Source organism: Phodopus roborovskii, unplaced genomic scaffold (assembly GCF_943737965.1).
Source record: "Phodopus roborovskii unplaced genomic scaffold, PHOROB, whole genome shotgun sequence".
NCBI classification, from domain to species: domain Eukaryota; kingdom Metazoa; phylum Chordata; class Mammalia; order Rodentia; family Cricetidae; genus Phodopus; species Phodopus roborovskii.
Window position 1 is genome coordinate 11,636,503 of NW_026126547.1, and position 27,498 is coordinate 11,664,000.

At 43.3% G+C, this 27,498-nt stretch overlaps 1 protein-coding gene across 4 annotated transcripts in view; it reads right to left on the reverse strand.

The window, feature by feature from the left end:
- Positions 1-27,498, reverse strand: part of Meis1 (Meis homeobox 1) — a 367,579-nt gene that overhangs the window by 127,418 nt on the left and 212,663 nt on the right. Inside the window, exons 2-7 of one of the 4 annotated variants that reach the window (XM_051200488.1) lie at positions 8,553-8,568; positions 6,428-6,654; positions 4,472-4,613; positions 3,882-3,932; positions 3,037-3,087; positions 1,516-1,662 (exon numbers count right to left, since the gene is read on the reverse strand). In XM_051200488.1, coding sequence (XP_051056445.1) covers positions 1,516-1,662; positions 3,037-3,087; positions 3,882-3,932; positions 4,472-4,613; positions 6,428-6,654; positions 8,553-8,564 — 630 coding nt within the window. In that variant the 5' untranslated portion in view covers positions 8,565-8,568. Of the gene's footprint in view, positions 1-1,515; positions 1,663-3,036; positions 3,088-3,881; positions 3,933-4,471; positions 4,614-6,427; positions 6,655-8,552; positions 8,841-27,498 lie in introns of those variants that run through there. The other 3 variants (XM_051200487.1, XM_051200490.1, XM_051200489.1) reach the window with 3 other exon arrangements.

Here is a 27,498-nt window from a genome sequence, read left to right on the forward strand (position 1 = left end):
TCTACCTTGATCTGCAGGTTCTGGGCCCCAATTTGCACCGAGCAGTTTCCAACTCTCCAAACGGTAATGAGGACTTGTCCTGTTGGCACTTTTCGAGTCCTACTTTGCCATACCACTCGTGGGCAAAGAAGAAATTCAACACAAATTGTGGAATTGCCCAGGATTAGTCACGGATTTTGAGAGACTACCTTAAAATGGCACTAAAAATGAAGTTGGGACAAGACAACATTGGCTGGCAGTGACCATGGTTAAACTTCCAGAGAAAAAAAACAGTGTGGTAGCTGCCCTTTGACTTAACAAAGGCAGGTTAGTGCTTCCCCCCAAGCAGTCACACATACGTCACGCCCAAATAAGAAAGGGCTCCAGGGTTTTGCTGATGGTGCTGAAGGCAGAGGAGGCCACTGCTTAAATCTCCAGATTCTTCGCAGCAGCAATCCTCCAGGGCTGTCCAGGACCCTATTTCATCTCATCTCACTCACTCCTCAGGTTTTCACTTTCATTGCTTTTTTTTTTTTTTTTTTTTTTTTTTTTTTCCCTCCCAACTCATTTGGACCAATCCAGAGGCATAGCAACAGGAAAGAGAAACTGGGAACAAATGGTGGTCCCCAGTGACAGAGAGAAATAACCCCCCAACTCCAAATGAAAATCGTCCCCACTTAGCATCGCATCGGAAAAAAAGCCTGGAGGGAAGACTGGAGAGGAGGGGGCACAGCAAAGAGCCACAGAGGAGAGCAAATGCCAGGCCCCTGCCCTCCACACCCAGGGAGTCGACAGGGCGTCCTTGACGCTAACCCTGCCAAAAGCTGCCAAGGCAGGAAGCCGCGCACATACCAGCTGGAGGATGAGTGCAAAGGAGGAGGAGAAACGTCCATATTTATCTGTTTTTCTAACCTCGGCCTGCTTTTATTTTTTTCCATTAAATACAATAAAATGGGCGAGCTTGCAGGGAATACCACACAAAGCAATGTTCAGTGAGGTCTAGAAGCGGTCGGCCGGGGAAAACTGACAGGACAGGCTAATGAGGCGTGTAGACAGGGAGAAAATAGCCAGCGTTTGCTAGATTTCAAACCTTCACTGTCTCTCTTAGACCACCTATCTTGGATTTATTCCTAATAAAATAAGAAATAAGCAGACCTTACACTTTTCTTTTCTTCAAGATAGAAGGGGGGGGGAAATGCCCATGAACAAAGCCCTACAAGCAGAGGTGGCCACTGGCAGTTAACACTCCCATTATTATGGAAGGTAAATAAAATAAAGACAAAAATTAAAAGCGACAAGAAACAGGTCAAGTTTGCAGGCGAAGCTTTTACAAGCTCATCTCTCCAGGTCGAATCCCAGAGCCAGCCTTAATGAAGCAATAATAGCCACATTATTCAAAAATTTTCATTTTGATGGAAATGTATCTAAAAGGGACTTAATCATATGCAAATAATAAAGGAGGTGGTAGTGACCCAGCAAGCAATATGCATACCGATTTTTTTTTTCTTAGGGATGTTGAAATTGAAAGTCTCATACCTGGTCAGTTAGATTTGCTGATCTCGTTACATCTTCGCTGTCTGATTTTGATCCTCCTTCTCTATCATCTATCACCAAATCGATAGGCATTTTCCCTTTCAAACAGCTAATATACCGGTGGCAGAAATTGTCACATAATTCGTGTACCTACATTATGACAGAAATAAAAAAATGGAAATATAATCAGGAGTGCATAAACGACATTGACAAGTGCAGTCCACCCCCCTTGTGAGATCCAAACTTCCAAATAGGGGAAACACAGGGCAATTGTCCTCTAGAGACCCCCAGATGCATTCGGAATTAGGAATAACTTTCTTTTCTTGCAAAATAGAGATATCCCAGAAAATTGACAGTGACAAGATGATTCACAGACTACAACATATTCAACACCCATGTTAAATTCATCTGCTCCTGGGGCTGTGGCCATTACAGAGGTGACCTGCATGGGTGACACTTAAGGTAAACTATTTAATTTCATCTGGTTAGTTTACCATAAAGCTTTCCCCAAAGTTTCTAAGGAAAATGTATGATACACCACACACACACACACACACACACACACACACACACACACTCACACACATCTGTATTGTGATGATGGAAGATGTATGCCTGACAACCTACATCAAGTTGCCATAGCCCAATATATGAAAAAAGAAAAAAATACAGCCACAAAAAACTTATTAAAATGATTTTCTAAAAAGAAACAAAAGAATTACTGAAAATATTTCAGTCTAAGTAAAGCTGACTCTTACAAGCCCCAGGCATCCCTTACATGCAAAAACTCACAAGAAACCCTGGTGAGCTTTGCAACTTAATGTTAGTTTGAATTACAGTGCATTAAGTTTTTATTGCTGAGATTTATAGAACAGCTAGCAAAATCATGTTAGCCCACACCTTCTCTTGAGTGTGAAGGTGAGGTGTGTGCTGGATCACAGATTCAAGAACTTGACACAACTATCAACCCTGCTTTGTCTCTGAGCGATGTTCACCATGCCCTCCTCCCCAGGACCCTTCACCCACTTGTCCTTTTCCCCCAACCCCTTCTGAGTTTGACCTAGCACTGATCTCAAGTCTTCAAGAAACTCACTAAACAAAACACCCTCTCCCCCTCCCAGGTAGCAAAGGAGAGGAGTAGAGGAGTAACAGGAGAAAAAAAAAAAAAAAACCAACCAACCAAACAAACAAACAAAAAACCCCACACACGGAGGCATTAACTTGTAAAACAAATTCACTCCGGCATTCTAAGTATGTGCTAGGGTGCCGAGCAGTGCAGCTGATGCACAAAGCCTGCAAGGTACACGAGGCTAGAGTGTCTGTGATCCTGGTTTTAGTGGCTGAAATTGTAATTAAACTGCAAAGAGAAATGGACGCTAAGATTGGCCTTGACACTAATTACCAGGAAAAAAAAAGACATTTATGCAAATATCTTGGAAGCCTGAACTTCAGTCCTTCTGAACCCTCCCTTCTGTGTGACTAGGATGAAAGGGAAATGAGGGGAAAGGGAAATAAAGAATTTACCTTCTCTAATTCCAACAGATGAAACCTTAATACTTGTATGGCTTGAATCATCTGCAAAGATACAAAAAGAATGAATACTCCATTCCCTGTTTGCAGAAAATTGGCTGTCACAGCTCTAGCATCTCCAACTCACCCCTTCCCCCCATAAATAGAGTTATTTTGATTTATGGCAATAACACTAAAACTTAATAGCAGTGACTGGGTACCATCTAGAGGTTTATATTTCTTAAGGAGAAAAAAATAGCTAAACCAACAACAAACATCTAAGTGGGGATCATAAACACTCTCCTCCCCCATGGCTTCCCCCCTCCATAAGTCTTACTGCCCCCAACCCAACCCAAAAGGTCACTTGTCTAAGCTATACTTTTCCTAAGAAGTTACAGGAAAGTTTTCCCCAGTTGTCCCCAAACAGTGGCTTTGCACTTTGCAAAATTCTTCCTGCCTTCTGTCCAAGCACCTTTTGATACCAATTGGTTGGGGTGGGGGGAGGTATGGGGGGAGTGGGGACTCTGCCCTCTTCGTTGCCCTAATGAAGGAGACTCAAGGCTGGAAGTCCACAAGGTTTAAGCACACACGCTGACAGGCGGGGAGATAAATCCCCAGGCTGATTAGAGCTACGCCGCCTGGCCATCGTAAAAAACAAAAGCCGGCGTTCCCCAACCGCTGTTCCTGGGCCCTCTCAGATGAGTTTATACCCAGGGATCCAGTCTCCAAACACTTGCCCGTGGATGGAAAACGTTTGCAGTGAACTCGCAGCTATTGAGCAGACCAGTTCAGAAAGCTCAGGGCTGGGGACTGGAGGTTGGGTGTACAGAGAGAGGAAGAAGTGAGGAGTCAGCTCTTACCAAGTTATCCAGTTCTGGATTCGAAGAGAATAGAGGTTTTTCTGCGCGAATCTAAATACAAGCGAGGAGAGGGGAAAGGAGAAAAAAAAAATGAAATAAAATCTAGTCTCCTCCCTACTTTTTTTTGCCTCGTTTACACAGTTAGGGGTAGGATGTAACCTCCAAGTTCGTCCCTCAGGGAAACACTTCAGTGTGAACCCAGTAGGCCTGAGACCAGACCAGGGCGCTCCCTGACTGCAGCTAGAGCTCCGCTTACGCGGAACGCTGCTGGCCCGCCACTCCAAAGCAGTCACATAGCATGGAGTTCGTGATTTCATTTCCTAGTGAGCTTGTGGATGGTGAGTGGGTGTGAAGATGGTTGATGATCTGCAAGCACACTCACTGGACGAAAATCTCAGGGAGGCAGTAACACGCGTGGCTAAGGGAGAGTAATTTTTGGCCACTTATGAGAAATTTCTCTATATATCTATCTCTCTGTTTCTACGTGTGTACTTGTATGTGTGTGCATGTGTGCGCGCGGGGACGGGGGTGGTAGATGACAGGATTCTTGATTCTTTTTACTTTTTTTTTTTAACATTTATTTTGCTGACCTGTTTGGCGAACACGGCTATATCTTCATTGAATGACTCTGACGAGCAGACGTCCCCGCCCGCCACCCCCGGCTCGCGGGGGGTACAAGTAGCTAATTCACATTTCTCAAAAATCAGTGCTAAGAGAGGGAAGAGGGGGTGTCTGCAAGAAAATACAACAGTCACAAACAACACAATGATTAGTCCGGAGTCACCGAAAAAAGGCGCCCAAGAGAAACAACCCGAGTAGCTCGAGGCAGAGAGACCCTTGGGTGATCTGATCATCCGCTTTTGCCCTTTTGCTCACCCCCGCCCAGGTGACGGCTCACTTCCCCCTTGCTCCTAGGGCTCTGAAGTCGGAGGCCCTGAGCCTTGGACCGTGTCTGTGGATCAGTTCAGCATATCTGGCCGGAGAAATTGGCAACATTTGCTACGAATAAAACCCAAGCGGTTCCAGCAGCCATTTTGAATTAACTTTCGCACCGCGACAAACCCTCGTCCCTCTGCCGCAATAGCAGGACCGGGTGCCTGGGGAAGACGCGCGGGCGTTGGGGTGGGAAAGGGCCAGACTCTGCCTTCCTCGGGAGGCGCGGCACAGATCTCCAGGCTCAGGGGATCTCGATAGCAAACTTGAGGAAGGGGCCTCTGTGATTACAGGACGGACTGCCACGGGGCAGCACATACCGACCCTTGACACACAGCCCTCCAGAAGCAGAGGGTCCCCCATGGCTCCCCAACACTGCCCTCCTTTCGCAGACGCTCCCCATAGCCCCACAAAGAACGTTCCTTCAAATGCTTTTACATTTTGTCTAGAGTGGTAAAGTGACTAGCACCTAAAAGGCCTAGATGTCGCTCGGCTCAGCCCATTTGAAAGAAAGAAAGGAAGGAAGGAAGAAAGAAAGAAAGGAAGGAAGACAGAAAGAAAGAAAAGACTTTTAATGCTCAAGGAGCCTTTTATTAGCTCTCACAGCCCAGCTGGGAATTTAACAGTTTGGGGTCCTTTTTAAAGCTTCCTCAAATATTCTGTCCTGGAGCCTAAACCATTTGCAGAGAGGAGGCTGGGATTTAAGCAAGCCCACCACACAAGGGACAAGAAAATAAAGCAAAAAGATAACACACACACACACACACACAGCAGAGGGTCAATATTACATATTTTTTAAAAGAGAAAAGGAAAAATACAAGTTATTATAAAGTTTAAAAATAAAAGTGGGCAGAGTGTTCCCAAAACATCAGCACACAGTAAAGACAAGTAACTTTCAAAGGGGTTTCTAGTGCAGGGTCTAATGGAATGGCCAATGGAAGACAGCAAACGCTGGCCACAGAGTCTCCCGAAGAAGAGCATCCCACAGCACTTCTTGCTAAATCCTGAAAGCATTCGGCCTTTGAACACCAAGTGCTAAAGCGTCTAGAAGTTTCTAAACGTCTGTGTCAATTCAGAGCAGCCCCTCTCCTTGACTTCAGTTGAACAAACTCCTTAAGCAAGACATGTCCCCCTTGTCTGACCTGCAGCTGTCCTGACTTTATTGTGCACCAGCAGAACCAGCATACGGTGGCTGAGTAAACTCCATAAGTCAGAACAATCAATGGCTTAAAAGATTTCCCTTAAACTAAAAGTTTCTTTCCAACACAAAGGCGCCCACACTTTGAAATCCCCAACGCTCTGGAGCTAACTCCAGCTAGCAAGGTCTCAGATCTGCAGACTCTAGTCTGAGAGGGGATGCGGAATCTTTAGGCAGCTACTCCAGCACTGGGACTCCTTTGCGGCCAACGTGGCGGCCAAGCCAGGAGCTAAGCCTGCACTGAGAGCAAATGGAAGTGGGGAGGAGGCTTGCCCGCAATTTCTATGCACCGTGAATGAAAAGGCACCAGTTTGTACCTCTAATCTAGAGAGCTCTGACTTTCCGCTTGCAAGGGCTCGAGGAAATGGAGGCAGCATCGCGTCTCAAGTACTTAACTCCTGCCCATTATACCTACCCATAAATGGCATCTTTATCTCTCTTTAAAGCATCATTGACTGAGGAGCCCATGCTGGGGGCCATGGCGTTGGTGTGAGCTGTGTGCGGGTACTGATGCGAGTGCAGAGGAGGCCCATGGTTCAGGTGATGGACCGGCTGCATGGACCTAGCTGCATGCGGGTCCCCATACATCGTGGAGGGGATGCCTACTCCATCCATGCCCCCATAATGGGGTAGGTCGTCGTACTGCATGACAAACAGGAGAGAAAAAAAGGGTCAGAGGCCATGCGGGTAAACGGGAACGGTAGGACACCGAGCTTATAAAAGGTCAGTCCAGCTGGATCCTTCCACCCGAATTCCGTGGCCTTACATCTCTGAAGTTGAGCTTTCTATTGTAAAAAATAATTAATTTTAACAGTAAACATTCTAGAATTCTCAGTGAGAGTCATGTGAGATGAAGGTTCCTGTCCTAACTTGTGTCCATATAGACTAATTCAAAAATCCAAAATCTTTTGGCAAGGAAGAGAGGAAGGAAGAAGGAACGGCAGAGAGGCATTCTCCCGGAGGCAGAAGGTAAAACACGCATGTTTCTGGAGGAGGAAACCGAAAATGACAACAATAAAACGTGCCGGGACAGTGTAGCAGACCCGCCTAGCTCCACAGCCCCTTCACTTCAGGGGATTTTTTTTTTTTCAAGTTATGATGGGAATAGTTCTGCCAAGCACGTGAATTCAGAAAGGCTTCTCATTTTATTTCCCTGCCAGCATGGGATTGGGCAGTCCTGCAAGACACTACGTTTGCTTTGCTTTCCAAAACAAACTCTACTAAATTATACAAAACGAACTGGCCCCCTTATGTGTGTGACACTGGAGTGTACACAGGGCAGCTTGTGCTGCACTTTACAGCAAGTGGGCAGTGTTCCCTCCAAGTTTAAAGAAAAGCTGTAAAGGAGGCAGCTAACACTCTATTTTATTTTATTTTACCCCCACAAACTTTCCCCTAGAGTAGAAGTCAAGGGAGGCAATAGTTACTCATTACTTTTAAAGCAAATTCAAAAGTAAATACACATCCAACCCCACCTGGGGGGGGTGCTTTCAAATTGATTGTAATTACTATCTGTGATAAATTCAGCTATTTGAATTTTTCTAAGTGTTTTATTCCAGGCAAGTTCTTTTTCTAAGACTTAGAAAGGGTAAGAGTGAAATGATTTTCAAAGAAAGGGGAATTGCCACTTTCATCCTCTTCAAGGCAGAGGTGTGAAGAGAGTTTGGAAGAACGCTGACATTTGCCTGAACCAAGGGAATAAAGAAAAATGTGTCAGCTAGTAACTTTCTTTTCCAAATAGGGCTTTGAGGGCCAGGACACAAATTATGCAAGGAAGCCTTTTTGCAGACCCCTTTCTTTTAAGAAGCCACCTCAGCTGGATTGTCATTGTCTCAGTTTACTTTCAAGGCATTTCCATTCAAATAGGAATATTGGGGAAATTAGTATTGCATTTTAAAAGTGAGTAGTTATGTGTTTAGTATCCAGTTAGTACAGGACTTATCTAAGAAAAATCTGCAGGTTTATTATCTTGCTTAAAAATCCATGCAAATTAAAATTACTTTTAAAAGATGAATGATTTTCTAACCAAAAATTCACTGTACTATGACAGTTACTTATCTAAAAATGCTACCTACTTCTACTGATATTAAAGATGGGCATAATCGATAATACAGCAGAAGTTTCTGGCTGTTTATTTTAATTAAACATAACTTTAAACTTTTGGTCCTTAAATGCTCAAATTATAGCACTGGATATGTAACCTTCCCCCCCTCCTCTTTCTTCTTTTAAAACAGGTGATTCCTTGAGCTTGTATTTTTATTTATATAGCTATTGGTTAGGAATCTATAGACAACATGATCACTTGAATTAGCAGCCACAAGTAACATGCATAAAGCTATAAATGCATTGAGTAAACCTGTCGATTTAGGCCGCGGCTTTAGGAACCTCATTCAAAAAAAAAAAAAAAAAAAAAAAGAGAGAGAGAGAGAGAGAGAGAGAGAGAGAGAAAGGAAAAAAAAAGGAAACTTAGCAGCAGTGTCTTTCAGCCACGTTTCAATTTAATCTCACATTTGAGTTCCACAATTGTTTTTAATACGTACCCTTTGCGCCATCGGCCTCTCTGGCTCCCTTCCTACTTCAACTTCTAATATATCCTCTTTAAGGCCAGTGTGAAAAGAAACAAATATGCAAACTCCCTCGGAAAAAAAAATGAAGCACGGAAAAAAAAATCCCTTTGCGTCTGCAGCAATGTGAATTACTGGTCCCAGATCTTCGGTCTACCGGACCTGAAGCAAGGAGCCCGCGTCGCTGAGCATAAAAGCGCTCTGGTTCCAAGACAGCAGTGGGAGGAAAAAGAAAAAGAAAAAAGAAAGAAAAAGAAAAAAAAGGGGAGGAAAAAAAAAGCAGATCTTCTCTCCCCCCCAAAAAAAATCAGTTAAAAAAAAAAAAGAGCGCCCCTTAGACCCAACTACCAAATCTCATGGCTTTCTGCCACTCCAGCTGTCAATCACAGGCGAGGTTGTCAACGTGGTGAATGAATGATCATCCGCTCTGTCTTCTTCTGGTCAGAACACCTCAAATGTTAATATTCAAATGCACAAAGCTCTAGCGCCCGCTTCCCTTGAATCAGTCCTAATTCCTAATCAGTTTCTCTCTTCTCTCGCTCTCTTTCTCTTTCTCTCTCCCTCTTTGCAACTGCTGCACTGAAGGGAGATTAGAGAGGAGGGTTAAAAAAATGTCTGTCTGAGTTTGTCTTAAAGGAGCCACGATCGATGCTGGCCGCTTGCAGTCGCCGTGCGTGTGTAAAGTGTGTGTTGCACAGGCGGAGAGGTGGATTCCGACCAGAATGCTAGAACCCGGAAGTAGTGGTGGCCATAACAGGTCGCGTCTTACACAATGCATTGGGCTGCAGCAAGTAGGCTCCTCGGCAGGGGTGGGTGCGCGAAGCGAGCTCTGGCCGCATTGGAGAGGCAGAACGGCGCTCCATGAATTCGCACGCCCAGGCACTAACACCACACATCCAGGGCACATGCACACAAACTGCAGCTCCGAAGCGCCGGCTTTACGTCCCGTGTTCTTTGCACTCCTTCGCCTTCCAGCCTCTCTTCCCAAAGCGGACTCTTGAAATAAACTGGGAATAAACGCAGGGCAGGCAGATGCCGGAGTTATTTCTCTCAGAGCTCCGTTCATGAAAGACTTCAAGACTTTCCTCGAAATTATTGGGGTCTGCCAGTATTTTTCGGGATGGGGGTGATGCCAAAAGTACTGGATTCTCTGCTAGACTCCCCAAGGAGAAAAGCCAAAGCCAGAGCAAGAAGAGGAGCTGGAGCTGGCTTGGGAAAGGTTCAGCTTAGGAGTCCCGAGTGCGTGGGGTGGCGGTCGCCTGGGCGTTCTGCAGACCCAGCTTAGAGTGTTTTTGTTTTGAGATTTTTTCACCCCGCTGTCAGAAGTGGACGCGCGGCCGGAGGAAAGGAAATGCTTGCATTTTGTCACTCTGAGTCCGGACGCCCCCACCTCCTCTGCCTGGCAGCCCTCAGCCCCAGCGCGAAGTGAGGGAGGAAGGGAGGGAACAATGAGCTGAGCGCGGGGAATGTGCCCCCAGCGCTTGTTTACAAACACCGAGCTATTTATGACCGCCGGAGAGCGAAACTCAACCCCAGCGCCGAACAGCCAGACCTTGCGGACGGCCGGGGCCTGGGAGCCGCGGGACCCAAGGCTTTTTCTCGGTCGCGCTGTCGGCGAGGCAGCTGTGCGCCCGGGGCGCGGCGCGGCTGCAGAGCTCTGCTGAGCTGCGGCCAGGGCTGCCTTTGTCTGGGAGACGCGATGGGGCTCCAGCCTCGGCCTTGCCTTGGCCTGGAGAGGCTGCACACCCCAGTTCCTTCAGTGGCGACGCCCGGCGCCGGCCTCCCAAACCTCCATCCCTTGCTTTTCTATCTCTGACCCGGCCCCGCCAAAACTCCCAGTTCCAGAGAAGAAATCCACTTCGGAAGCTGAGATTTCAGACAAAAGCTGACCCTGCCCACAACTTGAAGTCTCCAACCAGCCACTGGTTTTTAACTTTCTCCCTTGAAATACCACACCCCGGACTTAAAAAAAAAAAAATTTTTTTTTGAGGCTTTTAATTCTCACTACGCGCTTGCCCTCAGTTATTCTATTTAGTGTGGCTATTTTACTCTTTATGATTCTGAGCCCGGCTCTCATAGCTTAGATAGTAGCTGGAAACCTCACATCCCAGGCAAGCCTCTCAGCTCGCTGGGCTCGAAGAGGATTCCCCCCCCCCCCAAGCTGAAACCTCGCAGAAAACTCCCCCTGTGGTCGACTGGAAAATGAGCTCACCCAAATCTCGGTAGGCAGCCGTGGAAAGGGCTCCGCCAATCGGAAGGCATCCCCGCCCAGGCGGCCTCGCATTGGCTGCGGGGAAAATCAATTATCAAATAATCGATCAGCAGGGAGCTTCGATCTGCTGGGAATGCAAACTGCCATTCCGGATTCCCGCCCTGAAGGTGGCCAAAAGGCTCACTCCCTCAAAGCAGACGGCCCGCGCTCCCACCGCCCCCACCCCCATCCCACTGCCAGCTGCGGACCGAACCCTCACTCCAGGGGCGGGGGAAGGTTACGCGGAGAGTTCTGAGAAAGATTAGGGAGCTCCCTTCACGCGGTGATTGGAAAAGGTTAGCATCTCTGAAACGTACTGAAGCCAACTCCTAGGCTCCAAGTCAAAGACTTGTTTCCCTTCTCCAGCAGGACTCAACTTTCTACTGAGTGGACTTCTATGGAACAGGAGACTCCCGGAGATCACTAGAACCTCGAGGTGGAATCAGGTTCCATGGAGAGCAGGGGCCTCCTAGGCAACATCCACAGTTCTTTTAGCACTGCACAAGTCAGCTCCGGGCTGGTTCACTCCAGCAGCCTTGCGTGTCGGTTAAGCCTAGCAGACCAAGTTTGCGGGCCTCTAGCACAGCACCCCGCCCCCAACAACGAACACCTGAAGGGCTGACATATGTTACCCCCAAAACTTCAATGGGCTTTGCCTTGAAACAGTTCCGACTGTTTAAAACAATAACAGGCCTCCACGATCCGATCCCTTATCATATGCCTCTGTGTCTTCCTTTCTTTCTCTTACTTTTTTGTTTCGACACTCAAGTTTAAAGATCTACTTAGCTCATGATATTCTTCTGTCTTTTCTTGCACAAGCTCTCCTATGTGTCCATTTGGAAGGCTCATGCAGGCTTGTGCGTCAAAATCAGGCATGGAAGAGCTAGGTGAATTGCCTCCCGGTCATGAGAAGTAGATTTTCCCAAGTTTTAGGGAGCTGAGCTGGCTGGGCCAGGCAGCACTCGTCTCTGCGAATTATAGAACCGATTGAGCTGGGCAAACAGCCTGAGAGCCCTTCCCCAACTCCAGACCAGTGTGGGCGCCCCCCTCCTCCCAGAGTGATGGTCCGTAGCTGCTGGGTTCTAGCGAGTGTGAGTGTCATCACTCCAGGAGGCCTGCGGAGCCCCAGCAGTACTCCCAGGGGGTGGGGGTGGGGGCAATGGAGGTGGACTTTCAAGCCAGACACCACCTTGAGCACGTCTAAGTTACAACCCTTGCATGAATCGCAAAGGCAATAGTCTGAGTATAATTTAGCTGGGAGAAATTTACTGTAAAATTCACGTAGATGACCTAGTCTCTAGGAGCCCAAGGGAGTCTCAGGCCAGCTTAAGTAATGGGCTTAGAACTTCCTTAACTCTGCGTGAAGGTTTTCAAGTTTGGACACGGTCAGTTTTAATAAACTACATATTTTTGAGAATAGGATTTATTTGGGATTCTTGCTTCTCGGTAAATTCTTTGCTTACCAGAGCAAGTAGCAAAGGAACGAACAGGTAAGAAACTTTTCAAACAAGCACAATCTTCAAAGCAAGGGCAAGGCTGTGGGATTTTAATAGCGATGGGTCAGGTTACCTTTAAAATATACTTTAATTGCCTACCCACAGGTTTTCCCTTAAAGACTGGGACAGTTTGAACTTGTGAGCTTAAAATAAAGCTCTGTTAGTTTTGAAAACTTTCCATTTATGAATGTGAACCTGAACCTAGTGCTCCTTCCAAGCCTTCATAGATTACTTCTGAACAATTGAGCGACTAAAACACTTTTACAATGTAATTACAGTAGTATGAATTGTTTGCCCAAACCTCATTCTGGATAAGGATTTTACAATTAGCAAACAGTTATTACAGTTGGGTCTTGCTGAGAGAAATTGCATATGTATGGAGTTGCAATAGAGTAGCCATAAAAAAAAAAACAAAAAAAAAAAAAAAAAAAAAAACCAAAAAACAAAAAACTGTTCTAGCCAGGCAGCAATTAATCATCTATTAAAGGAAAGGTGAAGAGGCAGTTCCAGACATATCAGAAAGTTATTGTGACACAAATTACTGTTAGATGTGTACTGTTCTGGGATGCACCTACCCTAAGCTTATTTCAAATGTTTCCAAAAAAAAAAAAAAAAAAAAAAAAAAAAAGCTATAGCTGCTAGCTCTACTTTTGAAGCTGCAGACCTTCTATTTTCTATTATGGCTCCCAGTGTCTTCCCAAAGTTAGAGTGCAAGGACTCAGAAAGAGACAAGCTGAGCCAGGTCCCTATTGTTTATCACCTACCCCGTTGGGAGGCCTCTAAAAGCAAGCAGTATTCATCTTGGCTGCTGGGAGTCTCAAAGAAAAATTCTTTGTGTTCTCCTGTTAAGAGCTCTGCAAAGTTCATATCCTGAACTGGGCTTGTGTTTCAAAAGTTCACACGGATGAGTCAGACCCCAAACTCTTCAAAATTGAAGAGGCACCTCTGGAGGTAAAATGTGTGTGTGTATTTGCCAGCCCAAACACAAATAAAGTCTGTTAATCAATGGAGTTTGGCAGCTGTGTTCACAGAATGATAAGGCTTTATCATCTGGCACCTCACTCTAAGATGCCTGTTAAAATGTTGTGGTTGTTCTTGAGGTTCTCCTGGAGTGTGGGAGCTTGGGATTTGTACTTCAAGAAAAACACTATCAGTCCTCTGCCCTACAAATAGCACCCCCACATTAGCATTTGCATTTAAAAAAAACAGAAATGGGGGGAGGGTAGTTTAAAGAAAATGGATTTGAAATCTCGTGGAGATAATAAAGGAATGCCGGAGATAAGAGCGTGGATGTGGTAGGAGAGCAGTACCAAGAATTTAAAGCTAATGGATGACTGTGAGAAAACTGGAATAAACTATTTAGATGGCTATTAAAGGGAGAAACCAGGTTAGGTGATGGGAGAGAGGGCTTAAAGGGGAGGATCAGGAAGGACGTTAATCAAGTGTCCCAAAGCAATCCAGGCCACAAGGGCTGAAAGAATTGTTTACTACATTTTGCTTCAGAAAACAAAGACTGTCTGGGTCCAGTTCAGAAGTCAATGAGAGGTCAGCTTCGGCACTCTGACCATCACAGGGAAAATGCCTGACTCACTGTCTTCTGACTGCCTAACAAAAGTCCAGGAAAAAGAAATGTTGGGAATCTGGTTGCTTGCCTTACTCTCTATTTCAAATCATTAAAATGCTTTGGTCTCTAGAGAGAGGAAAACTACACTGGTTAACATAATTACTAGCTCTGACATTTTCAGAACTTATAGAGGTCTTTTATTAATTAAATAGAGGGCTTAATAAAATATTCCTAATAAAATTTATGGTTGTCTTAAAACTTTCTAAACAGTGCTATAAATTCTTAATAAAATTAACTGGGAAATGAGTTATTAGCCTACACTTTGCCTTCCCCCAAACTTCAACAGGCTCTGCAGAATGGAAAGAAATAGAGGTCTTTTTAAAATATAAATATTAGCCAAAGCTATACATTGCATTAGAGAAGGGGCCTTAACTATTATTTCTAAAGGTCTTAGCCTCCAAAGCCCCACCTCCCCATAGCTCCACACAAAGCTTCCAGAGAATTTCTCTCCTTTACAGCAGTCTATGTACATGTGAATACAAACTCATTTAAAATGTAATGGTCAATATTTGGGGCTGAGTTTTACTTTGAATATAATAAAGAACATAACAGATAAATTCTAGTAATGAAAATTTGAAAGCCCAGTGCAAATAATTACCCATTAGAAGCTAGTCAAAACTGAGGTGCCTCATTTTTTTTTTTTAAATTTGATCTCTCAATTTAATTTCCTTAAGGGTATCTTTTAGTCAATAAAATCTGCAGTAGCATATCTCTCTTTGTTTTGACCACTAGTTAGTGTGTTTTCTGAAGGAAATAAATTTGTTGTACAGATACACAAAAATATTTTCATGTCACTTTGTTTCAGAGTTTTGCAAAGTTAATTTTAGTTTTGAGATAGTTCTCTGTTGTACAGATCCAGTCCCGGCTGATTAGCTCTTTAAAAGAACAGGCCCCTGGCATGCACTCCAAATATAACCAAACCACCTTGGATTGTTCAGCAAAGGCTTGATCTTTTGTGCCGTCTGCTGGACAATAGAAAAACTGCAGCCATGTTTACTTGAAACTTTTCACTGTCCAGTATTTGGCAAGGGTGGGGGGTGGGGAAGGGATGTGTACCTTGGAGGGTGGGTAGGATGAGATGTGATATTGGTAACTGACAAGAGAGGCTCACAGGACATGGGACTCACTGGAAAGATATTATAGTTGTTTTTTTCAAACCAAGGGATATCAAGTCCAGGTGCATCCAAACTACTTGATTAAAGCACACGACTAATTCCAACATTAAATCTTGTTCGAAACTCACTTCCCTTTCTCAGTCAATATGGGAAAAACCACAGAAGATGTGACAACCTCTCAGGAAAGGAACTGTGGGTGTTGATTTCCTTGATAGTTGAGTTAAAAGTTAGCTCCTGCCTGGATATTGCAGGGCAGATGGACATGTTAATGCTTGGCATCCAGAGTATAATATTACTCAGGAGTCAGAAAAGTCATGTTTGCACACATTCCTTTGGATGCCTGAAGCAAATGTAGTGAGATAGGTCAGTGGATGAAAGTCTGGATGCTTCCACACAGCAGAGGTCGTTTCTGTTCTGGTAAACATTAAAAGCATCAAATATGTTCTATTTGACTATGCTGGGAGCCCTAGCCCTGCGGAAGCTTTGAGGTACAGGAACATATATGCAGCTAACTTTGACCTCCGACGTTGACTTAGTTTCTGGAGCAATCACAATGATCATACAGAAATAATTTTGTGATTTAAAACAGACAATACCCTTCCTATCAATGCTGAAGTCAAGTGGGTTTTGAGCAAAGCTCCACAAATTGTTCACCTGCTTTTGTGAAATTAATCCAGGAGCATTTGACAAGTTACCACAGACAACTTTAAAAAGCTTTTTTGTTTGTTTTTGGAGACCGGGTTTCTCTTTGTATCCCTGACTGTCCTAGAACTGGCTCTGTAGACCAGGCTGGCCTCAAACTCACAGAGATCCACCTGCCTCTGCCTACTGAGTGCTGGGATTAAAGGTGTGTGCCATTATTCCCAGTTCTAAAAATGCACTTTTAAAGAAAGAATAATTGTAAAAAAGAAGGGCAAGACATTTTATTGATGCATAAATGTATTTCAATGATGCATTTCAAATGTATGCTTTGACATGGCACTGTGTCAGAGTGACATTAAGTATCAAGGTTATCAGAGAACCAGGACTGACACTGACCACCATAAATAGGGAGACTACTTGCATGGCCATCTGAAGGTTGAGGTGGTTTTAGTTGTGTGTTGGTAATGGTGGTGGTGGGGTTAAAACCTCCAACCATAAATGGTCATTATTTCAACTATTTAACTTGTATTTTAAAAACAAACAAAATCCTACTTGTAATAGCTGGGAAACCTAGAAATTTTTTCCAAGAAGTAATCACAAATGAGCTCAAGCCTGATATATTCTACACTAATAATGGAATTACTGAGTGCTGGGAGATGTCTGGCAGGCCCGCTAAGCAGCCAGCAATTGCAAACATTTACCTTTGAAGCAACTGGATGAGGCTGACCGCTCATGCTTAGCATCCATGTTACACAGAATAAAAGGCCACATTTTGTGCGAACCTTCGGGAAAAAAAAATTCTACTGATTATTCAAAAATAAATATTTTAACATTTCATTGAGTTGTCTAATGAGTAAGAAAAACATTGAAGGCTTCCTGTAGATCACAGAGAATTCTAACAGTGCGGAAAAACACTGGAAGAAGAAACTGCAGGGCGCCTGCTGAGCAGCTACTCATTTGTGAAACTTACTTTTCTGTGCCTTTATTTAAAAAAAGAAAAGTGATACCATCTTTCCCTCTCTTAAAAAAATAGTTTCCGACTACGGTTATGGTTGCTGAAAATCATACTTTTCCGAGAATCTTCTGCCACGTAGGTCAGTTTGAAAACAGGAGGAAGAGCCTTCAACCTTGCAGGCTCCCCTTCTTCCAGGTCCCAAAGGATAATTTCACTTACTGGCACTTCCTCGGCCACTTCCGGGAATGTGGGGTGGGGGGCGGTCACCGCGTATCCCTCCGCCTGTGCGGGTGCATGTGGACAGACCCTGCCTGCACCCGGGGGATGCGCGCTCCCTGGATCCGGTGGGATGCAGCGGGCCGGGGGCTTGCAACCACAGGGGCTGGGAATCTGCTCGCACTGGGCTGGGCGCAAGGGAGTTATGAGATAAAACGTCTTTTGGGAAGAGGACGAGTGGCCCAAAGAGGTGGAAAAGTCCCTTAGCAGGTAGCTGCCTGCTACCCTGTAGGGGTTAGCTCAGGCCTCTGCTGGAGGGAGAGGATTGCGCCTGGAGGTTGCGAGTGGGCCATTGGGGACCCCGGGACAGGGTGTGCGACTCTGGCCTCTGTCTTCCGGGGCTCGAGGCTGAGCGCCTTTCTTGGCCAGCGGGACTGGAGAACTCTAGAACTCTAAGCCCTGGTCTGGTACTAGATAGAAGCTTCTCGTCTCTGCTCCAGGACAATCTTTCCTTCGAGGCATCACTCCGGCGGGCAGTCGATCCTGTGCACCGAGATCAGAGCCGCCGGAGATGTGGAAACCCAGTGCCTTGTGCCGCGGTCCCCTCGGAGGGAGGACTGCACGAACTTTCAGGCGCTCAGATGAGCCTTGTGAAGACCCACTTGTGTCCTTGTCCTGGCTTCTTGCTGCTGCGAAAGGATGCAGAGACGCCACCGGGAGTCCCTGAGCCACCGGGCTGCGAATGCAGCAGAGCCTGTGGGAGGGGGGACAGCAGGGAGCAGTGGGGCAAGGGCGGGGACAGATGCTGTGGGACCCGAAACCCAGAGGGCCTCAGACTGGAACCATGCAAAAGCTGGAGTCAGTCCACTGCCAGGCTCGACTCCCGAAGCTGCCAAAGGCGGGAAATGAGTTTGTCATCTTCAGCGCGAGATCCGGGTCTGACTTGCACCGTCCACCTTCAGAAATAGCTAGGCAAGATTGTTTGTATTTGCACGCTCACATTTACAGACAGAAATTCCCTTAGGGCTGGGAAGCCCAAGAAAGTCTGTAGGAAGGGCAGGGGGCGACTAATAAATACAGAGAGTCAGGCAGACATGAATGGGAGAAAAGCATTGCCTTCCTCAAGGCAATTGCTCTAGTGAGTTGGGTGAAGAGACCTGCCTGAGACCCTCCTTTCCTAGCCTGTTTCCCCCAAGCTGTGCTCTTTAGGGCTCAAGTGCACTTACTTGCCCATTTCACAGACGCACAAGCTAAGATCCAGAGAGGTTAAGTGACATCCAATTTCTTTTCCGTGTGTTCAATGTTCTCCCCAGCCCCCCCCCCACGTCTTTTTGGGGGAAAAAATCACAACTACACCAGAAATCTTTACTGTTCTCCCCTAAGAGGTGGGTGTATGCTTGTCTGCTAGCAGAGCATGGGTGTTTATGGTGGTGGAGAGTGGTATACCAGCTTGTATAGCCAGTTGGTGACTCCATCCTGGTAAGCTGCAAAGGACCCTGATCAAGACAGAAGAGATGAAGGACAACTTGCATTTGATGGCAACATGGGACTCGCAGGGCTTGACCCTTTCTAGCCCCCACCCCCAACAATGACCACCACAGCAGCAAAAACAACCAAGAGGAAGCACAACCACCATCAAGCTTCTTCTCTGGCTTCCTGGGCTGGCACTTAATCAGTTCCTTTAGGCTGGGGCAAAGAAGGGTCTAGAGGTTTTGGGTCGATTCCCTAAGAAGACTGACTCTAAGGTCAGCTGGCTGGGGTCCTAGAGCAGGGACATTCAAGGCAGTATTTACTTTGGTACTGCAGGCCTTCTACATCATAGATTTCAAACAGATGTAATATCTCATTGCAATGTTAAGGTGTAAAGTCACAAAACAGCATTATATTCTGCCTCTCCGGACCCCACTGGCCATCCAGGTTACCCTAACACTGTGCAAGAGAGGCCTGTATGCATAGTGAGTTAGGAATTGCAGCTGCTACAAATCTTTATTTTAACCTCAAAATTTGTTCTTAAATAGTTATTAATTTCCATTTTTCTCTCCATGCCTTGTTTATCTTTAGCCTTTTAGTCTAAGTTTTTGATTGCCTTGGAGTTTGTCTTGGATATTGGGTAGAGACAATTTGAAGGTATACATGCCATTTCTTAAAAACCCTATGCAGTTTATTGTTTTGTTTTTTCTCTACTTGTGGAATAGTAACAAAAAATAGACTAGCACCCTAGGGAATAAACTTCAGTATTATTCTGTGTCCTTGAACAGCGCTGAAGACAGTGTATTGCTTTCTTAGATACTAGCCAATTCATATTCCTTGAAAGTCCCTTGAGGGACCCAGGACTTTGTGATGCACTCACTCTACTGTTAGTTGTTTAATTTGTGAACATGTAGTGTGATTTTTGTCAGTGATTTTGACACTGAAGAATGATAGAAATTAGAAAAACTCCTTGTTTGTGCAGATATTCCCAGGCAAGAGTCAACAAGAGTGGCAGAGAGTCTGTTTGGCTCAAGTTTGACCATGGTAAGTGGGTTGATTGACCTGAACGAAGTTAGCAACATGCAATATACATTGATTATATTATTTTAATTTATTATTATTTTTATTGAGACAGACTTTCAGTATGTAAACCAGGATAGACCCAAACTCACAAAGATCCACCAGCCTCTACCTCTCCAGTGCTAGGATTAAAGGTGTGCATGACCATGTCTGGCTTATTTTGATTTCTAAGTATAATGTTTTTTATTTAAGGACACAGATAATGTCATTTCAAAATTCAACAAAAATACTTATTACTAGAAATGATAATGAGATATTCTAAAGGAGTATTTCTCTGATTTGACGTTGGCTGTTTATTTACATCCAGTTTTACTGCTTTTGTCCTGCCTGAAAGACATCTGAAGTCTGAATAATTATTTATTCTGTCTGTAAGTCTGCTTGTTTTTTTTTGTTTGTTTTATATTTTGTTTTGTTTTTGAGAAAGGGTCTCTCTATGTAGCCCTGACTGTCCTGGAACTCACTCTCTAGACCAGGCTGCTCTCTGGTTCCTGAGTGCTGGGTCTACCATTTATTCTTCCTAAAACCATCTCACCTAGGACAAATTGTACAAATACAGTTGAAAGTGAAACTTCATATCATGTGACATAATAAAAGCATGTCTGTTTTTACATTCTTCCTCATGTAGAGTAATGAATGTAGTAACGCATTTTAAATAGTTTGCTCTGAGACATACACTCAAATTTATTTGTTCTTACTCTGGGAAGGGATCATTTCAGTATTCCAAGTTCTAAGCAGGTCCTACTTCTACATCAACATGACCAAGTATTGCTCAGCAAATACCACACCGTGACCATGGAAAGAACACTACACAGAGAAAAAAAAAAAAAATGAACTCCAATGTTAGGAAGAAATTAAGCCAATGTTTGGCACTTCAACTTTGGTATGTAAAGTGAAACTGCATCTTATAAAACTAACTTTAAAATTGTGCATGTCAGTAAATTCTATGAAGTTTCTATTTTACAAGGCATTGTTTTGAAGTATAGCCACTACAATTGGAGACTTTTGTAAGATCCAAGATTATGATAATGATGAGTGATTTTAACAAAGTATACCTAGTTTTACAGAAATGAGAACAATTTCTCATTTAAAAAATCTTTAAAATAAATTTAAAAATTTAAATTAAAAAAATTAAAATCTGAAATGCTCATGTTTTGTATTCCCCAAAAGAAAGCTTAAATGTCGGGGGAGCTCATGGACCCCCCCCCCCAAGACTGATAGCTGGGGAACCAGCATTGAACCAACTCAGAGTCCCTGAAAGTGGGTCTCAGTAAGAAGGCCTGGGCAATTTAAGGGACCTCTGACAGTGGATCCAGGATATATTCCTGGATCACAAAAGGACTTTGGGAGTACAATCCCCATGGAAGGATACTCCCTTAGCCTAGAGGCAGGAGGGAAGCCCTAGTCCCTACTCCAAATGACTTGACAGATTATGATGATCCCTCCTGGAAGGCATCATCCTCCCTGTGGAGGGGCACTGAATTTGATGGAAGGAGGGTCCAGGACATGGGAAGGAGAGAGAGGGAATTGAGATCGATATGTAAAATAAGATACACACACACACATATATACATATAATAGAAAGCTTAAGTGTCTACTTTGGTTTGGTTTTATTTTTTAATTAATTCACTTTCTGAGTTACCTTTTTTTTTTTTTTTTTTTTTTTTTTTTTTTTGAAAACTTCCTGGCAGGAAAATCAAGTGTCAAACGTCTTTCTCGATACCTCCAGGCACAGTAACCTCTATATATTGGTTTGCACATTTGAAAATGACAGTGGAGGCCTTTGCTGAAAGGCAACCTGAAAGCTGTCAAAAGCGCAGGCTCCTTCAGCTACCCTTAGATTTGTCTGGAGGCCTCTTAGTATTTCAGACATTAAAACACCCAATCCTTCCTCCACTGGCCAGACAAGGGCTGGAGGCACTTCTGTCACCCCTGACTTAGTACTATCTTCCCTTGGTGGCATTGCAAACTGAGTTTGTGAAATAAGAAAGACTGTATATGTGGATTCTATTTCTTAATTTTTTAAAAATGAATTTTGTTTAGTTTTTTTTCTGTCAGTGTGCCCATTCTTCTCTCTTTCTCTTTCTGTGATGAAAAATATCACTGCGTGTGTGTGTGTGCACGCGCGTGTGTGTGCGCGTGCGTGTAAGTCAGAGGATAGACAAAATACGTGCTACTCTTTCTTCACCATGTGGGTCCCCATGATTGAACTCAGGCTGTCAGCCTTGGGAGCAAGCACCTTTAGCTGCCGAGCCATCTCACTAGACCTATATTGCTGATAATGGCCAAGATTCTTAGCAAACCAAAAGCCAGTTTCTTGAAGGTTTTATTCATTTATTTATTTTCAAACATAGAACTGAGTTTAAATAACAATTTGCTGAAGCAATATAAACCATGTTAAACAAACAAACAAACAAAAACTAAGGAAGATGAAACCCAAAGGAATTCTTTGGAACAACTTGAGTGCTTAGGGATCGGGAACTTCAGAACAGAACAGGGAAAGCTGTGACTCTCTTAATGCCTGTAACTGTGTGGTGAATCTCAGTTGTCACCCAAGCACAATTCAGTGTGGCTTAGCTTACATGCTCTGAGAACAACTGTTTCAAAAGCCATGTTCTGATGCTTTAAAATTCCTATGCTAAAGCAATTGTTACTGGTTACATGGGACACACTACTCCCTCCCCATCAGCCAAACTTGGCACGAACCAAATTCCCACCACGATGCTTCTTCCTAGCTACCTTTATGTTTTCCCTCTGAGTATTAATATCTGTTTTCCTTTTGTGCCCTTATTATGACAGGTGGGTTCACTCAAACTTCTGGCTTTTAGACATGGAAGTTGTGTGTTTTTGGTGATCTCATTGGCTGCTTTCTTGGGCACGTTGCTTGAAGGTGCCGAACAATGCTCCTCCTCAGCAAGTCAGCTTTTTATTCCGAAAGATGAGATTTTGAATGTGTTTCAAAATTTTCCTCTTTTTGGTTTCTCATTTCCTATGAATCTGTAACTCAGTTCTGCTGACATAGTTGGTTAACCCCATATGGGGAGATGATTAAAAACACTTTTTAAAAAATGCCTATTCTTATTGCTGGGATTAGCATTTTCCCCCTATGATTTTTTTCCTTTGGATTTGCATCAAAACCTTTCCACTACAGTAATTCTAAGTGGTCATTGTTATAGCAGTTTGTCCATTTTTTTTTTATGTGACTCATTCCCACTATGTTGTCTGTAATGTACCTACTATGGAAGAACATAGTCTTTAGCATATCTACTGTGTTAGAGCAAGTCCAGACTCTTAAAGAATTCTGTCAAGCCATCCATGACCCAGAAACAGATGCAAGGGGTCACTGGCAACCTGTGAGTCAGGCGTGTCCTCCTTGTGCTTGGAAGATCCATCAGTTGCACAATCCCTATCTTGTCCATCAAAGACTCTTCACAGTTGTCAGAGACCGGTACAGGGAAGTGCTCAGGGCCATTGACACACTTTAAACACAGCAGTTGAGCCACATACCTTCCCAGCCCTCTACCTCTGTTTTCTCAGAAGAGAGGAAGTTGTTTAAGAAGACAAGGGCCCCAAAGAACTGTCTCAGAGGATACCTGTTTTTCTCACTGCTGCTGATGGTTTTTGATAGTGACAGAAAAGACTAGTCTGTTGTAGATGTCATATCTGTCCCACTGTCAGGTTGTCCATCTCACATTTGTCCCAGCCAATTTCAGTTTGACTCTGTTTTACTAACTTCTGGGTCTTGGTCCTTAAAGCAGCTATCTTCTTCTACAGTTTTTGGATTTATGCTGTTCCATTCAGAACATGATTATCTTAGGCCGAAGTGACTTAATCAGTCCCTCCAAATAATAATCAGGAATAAAGCTGAAAATGACATTTGTGTTGTTAATTTAATAAAAGGTAATTACTTGCAAAGCATATTCCAGATCCGCCATCATCTTCTTTTACATCTCCAAGTCCTGGAATAACACATCCTCCTCTCTATTACAAAAGAGGGAGTTTTAAGGACTTGCATGGTCTAGGATTCAGGCTGTGTCTGGGAACTCAATGTAATGAGTTCTGTTATTAATCTGGGTAAAAGAAAAATCCCTATGTATGATTGCACTCTGCTAAATATTTGGGGAGGAAACATGAGAAAATATTCTTTTTGCTTAAAAATTTAAATCCTTTTCTCCTCCTTTCCTTGTTGTCTGCTTCACAATTAGAAATATTCAGACTTCTGGAATACATCGCCAAAAGTCTTCCTCTGCAGCGCACAAGCATTCTGAACTGATTACCCACATTTACTGAAAACTGTCTACTTCCTTTTGTTTTAAAGTCATTTTTCATTCAGCAAATAGTGTTTATTTTTGAAAGAGCACGCTCAAATTTACATTTAAATTTGATTATTAGATGTTAATATAGTGCTTTCATTTCATAAGTATAACATTTATTTGGTTCTTAGAGTTGGTACGTCTTTTCAAACTTTAAAACGCAGCAATACTTTACAACATAAATCGGTTTACAAAATATAATAATGCAATTTTCAAGAAGACAGCTATTTAAACTTTCCATTTAAAGAGAGGGATGAAATTGCCTTCAGGAAAAATTAGTCAACTGGCAGAAGTCCTTTTCTGAGCACAGTTACCATGAGATTGACAAGTATTTGCCAATTACAACAGTGTACTAATTATCTGCTTTTACAGCTCATCTCTCTGTCTTTCTGTCTAAATCCACTTCTAATTATATGGTATCGTTTTTTGCATATGACATACTTATGACTATGGTGTCTATGGAATATGAACTCATTTGTTTGGAAATGTTAAAGATACACTTTCATTTCCAAAAATATTTTTCTTCTACAATGTAATAAAATCTCTGATTGTGGGTTGAGGAGGGAGTCCACCCTGTGGAGAATGGCGTGAGGTGGGGAGAGTGGAGGAACCAAGATTTAAATATTAGACATCTGGTATATTCCAAAGAGAATAGCAAAATTAATCTGTCTTGTCATAGTTTCTATTTTAAAAATGCAGTTGGGTGAGCAAAGACACCCTGCCTACATCCTTTATCACTTCCTTTTTGTTTCTTTACTTAATTTCTGAAACTGCAAGTGGCGAGGAGATACTGTGAAGGCAGTGTAAGGATGGTCACTGGGCATCGGAACTGTTCTATGAAATGGCTTTATCTCCTGGATCATAGCAGTCAGTTTAATAATAACAAAAGCCACAGCAACAAACCACAACAAAACAGATCTGTGCTTTGATTAAGAGAGCAAGCCTTACTTACCTCCCCAAAACAGGGCTGCTAGCCAGCAAGGGCACTCAGATCATCCAGGATCTGCGTCCCAGGGAGTTCTTCCAGCCTCTTTCCCAAACACAGACTCACCTGGCAGCTGTTAATCTGACAAATATGTGCCTCCACAGCTTCCTTTGACTTCACGCATACTTAATTGTTTACAATCGTCAAAGTACACACATTTTCATGTTAGTAACTGTCTTAAGGCCAAATAATAATTTATTAACCGTTAAGAGAAGTATCTGATAAGAGTGTGTGAAGCTGCGGCAAATACAATCCGGCAAATACAATCCGAATCTGCTTTGTAGTCGTTAGGGCACATGGAGGTACACGGGCCACATAATTTCAGATCTCCATTTCTGAGATGGGTAGAGGGATGGGGAGGGCTGACTAGAAGAAAAGACAAGCATTCATGGAGGGCTGATTCTACAGTGGATGCTTTCCCACACGCTTTTCATTTTGGTAGCATCTGAGTCTGTTGAGGGTGGTTACAGCAAACATATTAGAGCTTTAGAGTTGTAGGGTGTGTGTGTGTGTGTGTGTGTGTGTGTGTGTGTGTGTGTGTGTGTATGCGTGTGTTGGATTAAACTAAAAACTTTGTTTGCCCACACTTTCACTTTTCACAGAACTATTCGCACACCTCAACTCAAGTTCCCCTGCCTCACACATGTAGGAATCAAGCCCTTAGCGTCTCTCCTGTGGGGGATTGCTGTATAACCAGAGCCATTTTTAACAATGGTAGAGCCTCTTCATTGTTTGGAATGAGGCCTCTTTCATCTTTCATTCCCTTTTGGGCCCAAGGTTTCTCATCTGGAAATCAGAAAGACTTTATTCCACTTTTTTGATATTCCTCCCAGATCCAGTGATTTTTGAATTTCATGTTTGATTCGGCCGATGCCAAATGTTTATAGCTGGGAAATGGAGGGCAGACTAATTATAAACAGAACTTGTCCAGCTAAAATCTCGGGGGATCAAGAGAAAGAATTCAAATATTTTCTGACTCTAAAAACCAAACATACATTCTTTTGTGGCAATTATAAGATACGCTGGGAAATAAACTTTTCCCCTCCTTTGCCATTTTAGTTATGTCATGAAGGTAAGATCTCCCAAAGCTTCGTAGTCTTGTCGAACAATAGCCCTGACATCGAGTCAGGCAGATTAGGATTGTTTCTTGACTGCTTTGTTCTGGAATAGACAACCATCCTTCCTTGGGTTCAGTATGACAGTGTTAATATCATCCCCTTCAAAGTGGTGTGCTGATGTTTAATCAATGTTCATAAATTTCTTCAAGACCCTTCAGAGATCACTGTGACATAAAGTATAAAGTATTATTCTTGGAATGGGGCAATTTTGTCCAATTAAATCTCTTCTGAGCTATCACCTGAGGAGGAAACATTGTTATTACTTTGCAAATGACTTTGTACTATGCTTAGCTTTCCTCTGGTTCCCTCACCAGAAGCTGGAGGCCCATCAGAAGGATCAGAATATTCACAACATTGACTTTGATGGGGCATTACAGCAAAGGGCAGCATGCTCTAGTGAGATGGCTAAGGGCAGGGTGGAAGGGCCTAACTCTCTGGCAATGCATACTGGGAAAAGCTGTCAGCCATTCTAACAGCAGTATAATTAAAAACTGGATACAGCATGCCAATAATTTGAATGAGACCATAATAGGTCAAGTTGGTCTGTGAAATTTACCCTAAGTTCTAGAGACTGGACTCTTGTGATTGGTCAGCAGAAGTAGCATTTTTCAAAGCACCTAACCTTTCAAAACAAAAGCCAAAGCATGGAATTGATCCTCAATTATCCTAGCTAACACTGGAAAGTACTTGCTACCATCTAAATGTACCAGTATAGACTTTAATTTCAATTAATATGTATATTTATACATTTAATTTATTAAAGCACTTATCAAAAATTATTCACTAATTGTCCATTTGCTGAGGTGAGGGATAAATAAGGCTTCAGTGCAAATGTACACTTTCTGCCTAGTTGAAGTGTGTGTTCTGAAAATATCACTCTTCTAGAGAGCTGTGTGGCTGCACTAAAAAATAAAACAAACAGGCAAACAGAATACAACTCCAGGCACCAAAATGCCTCAGGAGGTTAAGGTGCCTGCTTTGAAGTTTGGCATCCTGAGTTCAATCCCACCCTGGGCATGGCCCCCTGACATGTTAAAAGTCTCTGCAAGACATTAAAATTTTAATGGCTATTATGGTGAGTTACCTGTCAGCACTGAACCCAAATGTCTGAATATCTTTCTCCCAGTTTACAGGAGAAACGAATCTTCACATTTAAAATTGCATTTTATTACATTCCAGCTGTAACATATAACTAATTGGTAGTTATTTTTCATCCTGCTTTGAGTTGTCCATTTTCTTTGTGAATTTCTTTATTAGGAATAGTGTAGCTTTGAAGTTTTATGTTGCTTTTGAAGAAGTAATAATAGAGTTTAAAGTGATCATAAAATAAGAAGAAAAGCTAAAAACAGTTGTTATATTCAAACTTATATTTGAAAATATGTGGGAAAAGTAAAAATGAATAAGCACACTAACTGTGATTATAAGACGGTGAACAATGTTTACTTTCTACACTTTTGAGCATTTTCAAGATTTCTAAAATACAACTGTACTTTCTTTTTTTCCATTTTTTTTAATTGCAAAAAGAAACAGTTACAGAGAAATCTTTTTTCTCAATTTAGCATTTTTACTTGCACGTTTTCAAGGCCGAGAGTTCTGTTAAAACTTGCAGGGAGAAGCACATTTGGGCATGGCCGGGTGTGGGCAGTGAAAAATGTATGTT